At 56.5% G+C, this 11,029-nt stretch overlaps 1 protein-coding gene across 1 annotated transcript in view; it reads right to left on the bottom strand.

The window, feature by feature from the left end:
* Positions 1-7,044: 7,044 nt before the first annotated feature.
* The window catches only part of TXNDC16 (thioredoxin domain containing 16), a 42,250-nt gene continuing 38,265 nt past the window's right edge, over positions 7,045-11,029 (bottom strand). Inside the window, exons 20-21 of the mRNA XM_059474122.1 lie at positions 9,814-10,004; positions 7,045-8,895 (exon numbers count right to left, since the gene is read on the bottom strand). Of these exons, the coding sequence (XP_059330105.1) occupies positions 8,609-8,895; positions 9,814-10,004 (478 nt within the window). The 3' untranslated portion in view covers positions 7,045-8,608. The remainder of the gene's footprint in view (positions 8,896-9,813; positions 10,005-11,029) is intronic.

Below are 11,029 nucleotides of genomic sequence, written 5' to 3'. Positions count from 1 at the left end.
CCTGGAACTTTTGGGATTTGTCCCTCAGCTGGTGTCCCTGGGCAGCCAGAGCCCCTGAGGATGGCATGGCAGAGTTGCCAGCTCATATTTATCGTGTTCTTCTTGAAAGGAGGAGCAAGGATGAGTGCCACCAGGGTGGGGACCCAGGAGGGGACATTGGCCAAGTGACTCAGGTCATTCCCACCCTGGTTGTCCTCTTAGCTCACTGCCAACGCCTGGAGATGGGTGTTGTCACCCACCCTGTGTCCTTCTGGGGGCTGTGCCCTTCCTGGGGAGCGCGTAGGGATCTGGGGAGAGATTCAGCAGGAGGGAAATGCAGGACCCCAGGGACGGTTCAGAGGCAGGATTTGACTCTGGACACGTTCACCTGGCAAGGAACCCCACCCAGAGGCTCCTGGTGCCTGTCCCTGCTGCCCGCTTGGATTTACACCCAGCTCTGGCTCAGTGGGAGCAGGCTGAGGTTTCTGAGCTGGGTGTCCAAGAGTGGGTGGGTGTTTCTGAGCTGGTGCTTTCCAAGCTGGGTGTCTGGAGTGGGGAACCTGCTCCACCCCTCTGTGCCCTCCAAAAGCACGCAGCCCCTTTGAATCCTCAGGTGCTGATTGCTGGGGAAAAATGAGATTATTTGATTCTTGGTTCCCACATTTCAGCAGCCCTGTATTGATAAGGAGGATGATGCCGCTTTTCCCCTATTCACTTTCCAGGTCCATGGGATGGGATGTCTCCAAAAGAAGCCCCACAGATCCCCCCTCTGCCATAGAAAGGGTAATTAATGGGCAGATGTTGGTCATTCCCCTTTCCCATCTCTGTCCCCTGTGTCTGGGAGCTGCTCTGGGCTGGGGGACTCTGGCTGTTGCCCACAGACACAGTTCCAACTCTGCTCCTGAAAGCTTTTCCAGCTATTTTTGGGCAGCAAATGCCTTTCCAAATATTTGCCTTGGTGTTGGTGCCTGGCCCTGCTCACAGCTGGGGCTCCCTGCCTGCTCCCTGCTGTGCTCAGCTGAACTCTCCCAGCTGCAGCATCCCTTGTATTTCCATATCCAAGATCCCACCTCTCCCCACGGGTCACCTCCCACAGCAGGTCCAGGATCCACAGGGAGCCACCCCAGCCCTGCAAAGCTCCCACTCCCAATGTGAGTCACTCTCAAGCCAAACTTAAGGAGAGTCCAAGACTTCAAACCCAGCAGGAGCCTGAGGAGATGCTCTCCCCTCTCCTCTGGGCAGGATTGCTCATGGAGCAAGGCTGGGATAGAGACACCATGGATTTCAACCTCAAGAGCCTGCTTCAGCCCTGGGGACAAAAAAAATGGCCTCAAGTCACTGCAGAAGAGGTTTGGATTGGATATTGGGAAAAATTTCTTCATGGAAAGGGTTGCCAAGCACTGGCAGAGCTGCCCATGGCACTGGTGGAGCCACCATCCCTGGAGGGATTTAAAAGCTCTGTGGATGCACTTGGGGACATGATTTGGTGGGACTTTGCAGTGCTGGGGGAATGGACTTGATGATCTTAGAGGTCTTTTCCAACTGAAATTGTCCCAGGACTCCATGATTCCATGGCTTTGCCCTCTCTGAGGCTCCTGGATTTTACTCTGTGTGGATCCCTGTGCAGAGCGAGCTCGGGCAGCGGCCAAAGCACGGAACACCGCCAAGTTTAGCAACAAAGACCATCTGCGTTCCTTGCAAGCCAAGAAATCCCAGCTGATGGGCTCTTCCCCATCTCCCCTCCCCATGGAGAGCCCAGCTTGCCCTGCAGGGCTGGGGCAGAGCTGGGAGCTCTCCCACCACCGCCGCGCTGGGGAACCGTCCCGTGCGTTACCACGGAGCTGAATCATGGGCTCGCGGCCACGCTTTCAACACTCAGGAGGGATTTGGCAATTCCAGGGGCTATTAATAGAGCCAGGCTGCTCTCCTGGGCCCCACGCCGTGCTGGAGGGGTGAGGGAGAGCAAAGCAAACTCTGAGGGAGGTGAAGGGCTGAGTTTACCTAAGGAGAGGTCGGGAAATAACCTGTCGGGGAGCAGGAACCGAGCGCTGCCCTCTCCCCACTTATCGCTCCCTCTGCTGAGCCAAGAGGGAACAATGGACAAAGAACAGCAATGTCCCCAAGGGGACGTGCCACTCCTGCTCCCTCCATGGCCCCACAGAGCTCTGGGGGCTCCTGCTTTGTGGGAACAGCAGGAAAGGCACTGGGAAGGGATTATTGTGGGATGGGCTGTGCTGGGTGCTGCTCTTCCAGCCTGGACTTGGACTGCAGCCCCAGCCTGTGAGCCAGGAGCAGTGAGAACCTGCAAGGACCTGGTTTGGGAACGGAGCAGGAGAGCAGAGCTTTGGGGGAAGTGCCAGCACAGGATGGAGGTGGAGCATATCTGTGGGAATGAAAATACAGACAGAAGGTGTTCTGTGAGGAGCTGCTTTGGATTGACCTTCCCAGCTCATCCCAGTCCCCATCCAGGAGGATGGAGCCAGTGGTGTCCTGGAGACCCAACTGCTGCCCATGCTGGGCACGGGGCAGGAGGGATGGACACCCCTGAAAACAACAAGCTGGGGGCTGGGGGTACCTTCCTGGGCCATTTGTATTTTTAGCAATGGAAGTGCCAGGTGGAGGAGCCACCCTGTGTTGTGAGGATCCCCATCCTGCTCAGCCAGCACCCCTTATCCCTCATCCCAGCTCCATCTGCACCCTCCTGTGCCCAGCTCTGCTCCTCAGCCACCTCCAACCCTGCCACTATGGCACCAATTGCTTCCCATCCCACCCCTGGACCAACATCTGTCTGTCTGTCTGTCCCCAGACAGTCCCCGCTTGGTCCCCACCACCTGCCCCACAGTGACAGGCAGCAGGGGCATGGTGTGGGCTGGGGGGGCTGCTTTGGGGTGGGGAGGGGACACACTGGGGAGGGGACACGCTGGGGAGGGGACACGCTGGGGTGGGGACACGCTGGGGTGGGGACACGCTGGGGTGGGGACACGCTGGGGAGGGGACACACTGGGGTGGGGACACACTAGAGAGAGGACACACTGGGGTGGGGACACTGCCAGTGATGCACACGCTGGGGTGGGGACACACTGGGATGGGGACACACTGGGGAGGAGACACAACTGCCGGTGATGGACACACTGGGATGGGGACACACTGGGGAGGGGACACGCTGGGGTGGGGACACTGCCAGTGATGGACACACTGGGGTGGAGACACACTGGGGAGGGGACACACTGAGATGGAGACACACTGGCAGTGCTGGACACGCTGGGGTGGGGACGCACTGGGGTGGGGACACACTGGCAGTGCTGGACACGCTGGGGAGGGGACGCACTGGGGTGGGGACACACTGGGGAGGGGACACGCTGGCAGTGCTGGACACGCTGGGGAGGGGACACGCTGGCAGTGCTGGACACGCTGGGGAGGGGACACGCTGGCAGTGCTGGACACACCGGGCAGCTGCGGGACCCTTCTCCATCCCCTCGGGCGATGCCAAGGGTACAGGGAACACATGCCGGGCACCAGGATGGATTGCATCACCCTGGATGTCCCCAGGGGTGGGCTGAGGACTGCAGGAGGCTGTTCCAGACACCCTCGGCAGCAGCTCCGGACAAACATTCCCGGAGCCAGCGGCACGGGAGGGAGGAGCTCCGGGGCAGGGATCAGGGCCAAGCCGTGCTGGAGAGGAGGACCCTGCCCCGCAGGGAAAGCATCTCTGCCAGGCTGAGCCACCAGAAGGGATGGAGGGACCGGTTCTCACTGTCCCCCAGCCCTGCCAGCCTCCCTGTCCCCACCCAGGCGACATGAGGCAGCTCACCAGGTCTTGTCCTGCTCCACATCCTGCTGGAATCTGTCCAGGCAGTCTGTCCTTCCCGCGGCCCTGCTCCTGCCTGGCAGCACCTCCCTCCTGGGGATCAGGTCCTCTCCTGCCATCCTGCAGCTGGATCCCAGAGCAGAGCCCGGCCATGGAATGGGGCTCCCCAGGAAGGGCTGGGAATTTGGAAATTCTCAGCCAATTCGGAAAATCCACATTCCAAGACAAAGATTTGTCTCTCAGCACCCAGGTTCTGCTCAAAGGGTGGAAAACATGGAAGGAATGCTGTGATTGTTTCCAATGTCCCACGGTTTTGAGACCTCTTAAAATCTTTTAAATGTGGAAAACACAACAGGCACTTTAAATATTCCCTGTGCCCTGTAGTGAGCACTGCTGCCAGCCTGGCTTTGTGGGATTCCTAAAGGATGGGGACAGATCAGGGAATCACAGAATATCCCAAGCTGAAAGGGGCCAACAAGGAGTTCATGGAGAATTTCCTGTTGTTTTGGACAGTAAATTGTTTTGCTTTCAGGGCAAGCACATAATCCTTTTTTGGGTGCGTGTGTGTATCTTTGTTTTATCTTCTGATAATTTAAACACCCCTTGAAAGGCTCCTGAAGCACATCCAAATAGCTGCTGACATGAAGTCCCACCAGAAGAAGAGTTTGGTCTGAAGCTGTACTTGATCCCTATCAGCCAGGAAATGTTGAGCTGAGCCTGCACCCCGAGGAAGGCAGAGCTGTGGTTTATCCAAACATGACTTTTATTGTTAAAAGGTTCAAGAGGGAGCTGATAACATCAGTGTCCCTGCTGAGCTCACCTCACTTCAGCAGCAGCTTTGACACAGGGAGGGTGATGAGCAGGAAGACCCTGCTGGCTTCTGTGTGGAGGAGAGAATCCTGCTCCTCCATCCTCTGTGTGCAGGACAGACCCTGCTCCTCCATCCTCTGTGTGCAGGACAGATCCTGCTCCTCCATCCTCTGTGTGCAGGACAGATCCTGCTCCTCCATCCTCCTGGGGCAGGACAGATCCTGCTCCTCCATCCTCTGTGTGCAGGACAGATCCTGCTCCTCCATCCTCTGTGTGCAGGACAGACCCTGCTCCTCCATCCTCTGTGTGCAGGACAGACCCTGCTCCTCCATCCTCCTGGGGCAGGACAGATCCTGCTCCTCCATCCTCTGTGTGCAGGACAGATCCTGCTCCTCCATCCTCCTGGGGCAGGACAGATCCTGCTCCTCCATCCTCTGTGTGCAGGACAGACCCTGCTCCTCCATCCTCCTGGGACAGGAGAGCATCCTCCTCCTCCAGCCTCCTGGCACAGCACAGACTCCTCTCCTCCATCCTCCTGGGACAGGGCAGATCTCACTCCAGAATCACTGTGTCCCTCACAGCTGCCCCCCAGAACATGAGCTCTGCCTCCCCTACCTCACTTCTCACCCAAGGCTGTAATTCCAGGCCATGCTGGATGGGAATCAGAGCAGCCTTGTCCAGGGGAAGGTGTCCCTGCCCATGGCAGGGTGGCACTGGGTGCCTTTTGAAGGTCCCTTTCAGCCCAAACCACTCAGTGGCTGATTCCATAAACACTCTCATAGTGTTTCTTTCCACCCTGCTTTGCCCCAGAGCTGGAGTTGTTTGAAACAACCAAGTGCTGGAGCATTTCCTCTGCTGAATGAGGAAATTTTGGGATGTAGACCCTCATCAAACTGCCCTCAGCTGACATGTTCCCCCTGTCCATACAAAATGTGGCACATTTCTACCCCTAACATATTCCCCCTGTCCATACAAAACCTGGCACATTTCTGCTTCCACTCAGTGGCTGACTCCATAAACACTTTGAGTGTTTCTTTCCACCCTGCTCTGCCCCTGAGCTGGACTTGTTGGAAACAGCCAAGTGCTGGAGCATTTCCTCTGGTGGGTGAGGAAATTTTGGGATGCAGACCCTCATCAAACTGCCCTCAGTATCCCTGACATTTTCCCCCTGTCCATACAAAACCTGGCACATTTCTGCCTCCGTGGATTTCCCCGAGTGCCTGTTTGGGCTACACAGTGGAAAAGACATTTTTTGTATTGAGGAATAAAACCCCAATAAACTCTAAGGCAGCTGATGGGGTCCAGGAGCACGACTTGCATCCAGAGCTGGCAGTCCAGCTGGATTCTGGCATGAAGGATAAGCACATCCCTTCCCAAGTCTGTGCTGGCACCTGCAAGATGGACTCGGCTCTGGGCATCCCAGCCCAGCCTGGGAGGCTGGAGCTGATGGATCCCACTGGTGATGAAGCCACCAGAGCTGGGACTACCCAGGCTCGGCCCCTCAGCAGCAGCATCCCCACAGGATCCCTCTGGGGAGCTGCTCCCGACCTCCAGCGCTCGCTGGTGATGCTCCAGCCCCATCCAGCCCCATCCAGCCCCATCCAGCCTCATCCAGCCTCATCCAGCCTCATCCATCCTCATCCAGCCCCATCCAGCCTCATCCATCCTCATCCAGCCCCATCCAGCCTCATCCAGCCTCATCCAGCCTCATCCAGCCCCATCCAGCCTCATCCAGCCTCAGTCCAGCCCCATCCAGCCTCAGTCCAGCCTCATCCAGCCTCATCCAGCCTCATCCAGCCTCATCCAGCCTCATCCAGCCCCATCCAGCCCCATCCAGCCTCATCCAGCCTCATCCAGCCCCATCCAGCCCCATCCAGCCCCATCCAGCCTCATTCAGCCTCATCCAGCCTCATCCAGCCCCATCCAGCCTCATCCAGCCCCATCCAGCCTCAGTCCAGCCCCATCCAGCCTCATCCAGCCCCATCCAGCCCCATCCAGCCTCATCCAGCCTCATCCAGCCTCAGTCCAGCCTCATCCAGCCTCATCCAGCCCCATCCAGCCCCATCCAGCCTCATCCAGCCTCATCCAGCCTCAGTCCAGCCTCAGTCCAGCCGCCCCGGGAGAGGTGGGGAATCTGCAAAGCCCCAATGGAGATGTGGCACTGACCCCTGCTGACAGCTCCTGCCCCAGCCCTGCACCGGAGAAGGGCTGAGCCGGGAAAAGGACGCGTGGAGGAGAGCAGGGACGTGGGAATGCTCCTCAAACCCCGGGGAAGGAAAGGATCCTGCTGCTGATGAGGGGCACCTGCCCAGACCCCCTGCTCCCACCACCCAAAACACGCAGAGGAGCCTACTGGAGATGGAGTTTATTAATGAAAAACCCAATTATTGCACTTCAAACTGCCAGTGGGCAGGGATGGATGGGATATTGGGAAGGAATTCCTGGCTGGGAGGGTGGTGAGGGCCTGGCACAGGGTGCCCAGAGCAGCTGTGGCTGCCCCTGGAAGTGTTGGACAGGGCTGGGAGCAGCCTGGGACAGTGGGAGGTGTTCCTGCCATGGCAGGGGTGGGATGGGATGGGAATTAAGGTCCTTTCCAACCCAACCCATTCTGGGATTCGATGCTGGTGACCAGGGCCAGCAGGGGAAATGAGCAATGTTCAGTTGATGGAATTCAGCAGCGTGAGGACCTCGTGGAGCACAGGAATGACGGGAACACACGAAGGATCTGCTCACACCCTTCCCTTGGGAACCATGCCTTTGATCAGCAGGCTGCACTTTATTCCTTTAAATACATACATTTTGGCTCCAAGCCTGTCGCTCAGTCCAAAAATGGTCACTCTCAATTAAGGCTTCCAGTGCAGCCCAGGACTAATAATCTATTTCTGGGTATTTCAAAAGCCTCACAGCCACGTGTGCTGCTTGCAGGATGAGAAATACTGAGTTTGCAATGCTCTCAGCAGTCCCTTACCAGCATTTTTTCCTCTTCTCAGTAATTTCAGAGCCTTAATGAGTAGGAAGAGGATCTGACTGTCCCAACACATCTCTCTGGGAGGGAGATCAAGTTCATTGAAGGGATGGTCATGGAATCCTGGACCATCTGCTTTCAACCTCCTGCCATTTCTTGTCCAGGAGATGTGCAGAGGATGGAAATGCACTTGCCCAGGTTTTGCATCTCCCCACTTAAGTTTTGGATGTGAAGCAGCTCCATCCCACCTTGGAAGGGTCCAGCCTTGCCCTTCATCTCCCTCCCCTCTTGAGCTTTCCACAGAGCTTGCTCCCTGCACATTCCCAGCTCAGGAGGCACCAACCTTGCTGCTGTCACTGAGAGCAAAGACAAATGGAGGCTGCAAATAGCCCCTGGGCTTGTGACCAAGAAAATGCCAGCAGTGAGCAAAGCCATCTCCCAACCTGCCCACCCCTGGGATTTGCTGGCAGAGTTTTGTCCCAGCTATTCAGGACTGTTGTGTGACCTGAGCTCTGGCTTCTGGAATAAATCTGCTTTGACCAGATCCTCCTCTTCTCCCGCTGCAAGGATGAACAAGTTCACGAATTCAGGTCACAAGTCAGGTGTAAACACAACGGGGGCTGGTTGGAGCAGCCCTGGAGTGGTGGAATGCTGGCTCCACACGCTTCCAGTCAGATGGAATTGCAGGATTTTCTGTCACACATCAGTAGAGCTTCTCCTGCAGCCAGGGAGGAGAGAAATGGGCTTTTTATCTTGGAATCACTCACCCCTTTCTGCTCAGGGGCAGCTGAAGTGACTCTGAGACTTGAGTAATCTACAGAGCAGAGCTGAATTGTTTTTTCCAGTGTAGCTTGTTGCTTGATGAGCTCCCAAGAGCAGCCAGGGCACAACAAGTGGAATGTACAGACACCCCCAGCACTCAGCAGCAGGGAGTGGCCTCTCCTTTCACCATTCCCTGACAGCCAAACCTCTTCTCTCCTCGGAGAAAAGGCAGGGACAGTGCCAGGCTGTGCAGGGCAGCCCCAGCCCTTTCCCCAGCCCGGCTCTCAGAGCTCGCTGCGCCTCCTGCCATGCTTGTCCCTCGCTGCCATCCTCGGGGCCGTCCCCCGCAGGCCCCTCCCAGGGACACCACCTTCCTCCGCTGTGCCCTCCTGGGATGGCTCCTCCCGGGTGCCGCTGTCCCCTCCTGCCGGGTCCCCTCCGGGGCTTTTGGGCGGCTGCTGTGCCGGGGAGTCCCCGGGCTGCGGGGACAGCTCAGGCACCGATGGCTCCATCATCTGGAGGAAGTCGTAGGCAGGGAGTGGTGGCTTCCAGTCCTCCTCAGACAAGGTACCTGAGCAGCAAATACAGCCCCAGTTAGCAGGGGAAGAGTTATGTCCCACCTCCATGGATAGTTCCCTTTCTGAGGAATTATGGCTTCCTCCCCATTCTAATCAATACAAAATTAAAAATCTTTTTAAAGAACCACAGAACAATCTGGGTTGGAAGGGACCACAAAGATTATCTCATTCCAGCCCCTGCCATGGCAGGGACACCTCCCACTGTCCCAGGTTGCTCCAAACCCCATCCAGCCTGGCCTTGGGCACTGCCAGGGGTCCAGGGGCAGCCACAGCTGCTCTGGGCACCTGTGCCAGGGCCTGCCCACCCTCACAGCCAGGAATTCCTTCCCAATATCCCATCTAACCCATTCCCTGTGTCCTGTCCCTCCATCCTTTGTCCCAAGTCCCTCCCCAGCTCTCCTGAGGAAGGCAGATCCATGCTGGCTTCCTCCAAAGCCTCATCAGGAGGGATGCAGTGAAAGCTTCACAGCACAAGCCAACCCTTTATGTCCTAAAGCCTCCAGTAAAACACCAGCTCTCTCATCCCTTCCCATCCAAAAAGAAATGCAGGAAGGTGCCTGAAGAGCAGCTACTTCTTGCACTGTCAGCTGGGAGCTGGGAGGTTTTTATGAGCAAGCTGTGGTTGGGAATGGGAAAACACAGCCAGATTTGGGGATTATCACAGAGAAAAGATGTCAATTCCAAACCATCCACGTTTGGCTCTGAGCATTAAACAGTCCCAAAGCAAACTTGTGAGTGTGGGCATTCTCTCTTGGCTGGACTGTTTGTACTTCTGCAGCTCTAACAAGCAGAGCTGCTTTTTCCATCGTTAAATTCCAGGGCAGGCAATTTATTGCATGTAGGATCTTCTCATAAACACACTGGAGCTCACAGTGTGTGCTTGGGAACGTTGTAAACCTGTGCCCACTTACTGCTGGGAATCTCCAGTCCTGCTTGGAGCTTCTCCAGCCACAGCAAGATGTTCATCTCAGTGATGGGCTGCTCTGAGGGGAACTTGAACACCTGACCCCCAGCATGGAGGTTCACCCAGAGGAGAAGGGGCAAGGGAGGAGTGGTGGAGAAGTGTGTCCTCAGGATCCCATATCCCACTGGAGTCTTCTTCCTGTTGGGAAAAGGAGATTCAGGTTTGGCAGCACAACAGGACTGAGAGCCAAAAAAGCCACCAAAGCACTTGGGTCACATGCAGCAAAGCAGAGTTTGGGGGGACTGCAGAAGCATCATCCCTGGAAGTGTTCAAAGCCAGGCTGGACAGGGCTTGGAGCAACCTGGGACTGTGGAAGGTGTCCCTGCCCCAGGATGGGCTTTCAGGTCCCTTCCAACCCAAACCATTCCAGGATTCTGTGATTCTAAGCACTGTAAATAAGCCTGGTGCTTAAGAAACCTGCTAGGATCCAATGGAGAGAGGGCACACAACAGCCTGGGTGTGTGAAGAAATCCTTGAGCAGGACAAACTCTGCAGGAAGGTGGGAGATGTTTTCCACCTAAAGCTTCTAAGAAGAGGTGGGACAAGAGTGGGACAGGTCCTGCAGCCCCCAGGTCAGGCCCTGTCTGCAGGGACAGCTGAGAGCTCCCTCCAACCCTTCCAGCTGCTGCCACTGCAGTTCCACAGGGATGGAAAGGCAAATTCCTCAGGTGACACACAGAGAGTGAAAACAGGACATTGAGCCAGGGGGACAGCAAGCCCACACAGGTGCTGAGACAGTCCTGCACTGTTTTAAGGCTTCAGGGCTGAGCTGGCTCTTGCCCTGGCAATGAGGGCTTCTTTCTAGCATGAGGGACTTTTGACAAGGACATGAAGTGACAGGACACAGGGGGCAGGGATGGATGGGATATTGGGGACTGGGAATTCCTGGCTGGGAGAGTGGAAAGGTGCCCAGAGAAGCTGTGGCTGCTCCTGGATCCCTGCAGTGCCCAAGGCCAGGCTGGATGGGATATCTTGGATAGTGGAAGGTGTCCCTGCCCATGGCAGGGGTTGGAATGAGATGATCTTTAATCTTCCTTCCACCCCAAACCCTTCTGGGGTTCTGCCCTGTTTTGTGGCAGTGCCATTCTGCTCTGGCACAGGAAGTTTTTTGTGTCTCAGCAAGGCAGAGCAGAGGCAGATGTGTAGGTGGGGAAGTTCCAGGG

This window comes from Ammospiza nelsoni, chromosome 6, assembly GCF_027579445.1.
Source record: "Ammospiza nelsoni isolate bAmmNel1 chromosome 6, bAmmNel1.pri, whole genome shotgun sequence".
NCBI classification, from domain to species: Eukaryota; Metazoa; Chordata; class Aves; order Passeriformes; family Passerellidae; genus Ammospiza; species Ammospiza nelsoni.
The sequence above is the reverse complement of the archived record's forward strand: the minus strand, read 5'-3'. Positions and strand labels throughout refer to the sequence as shown.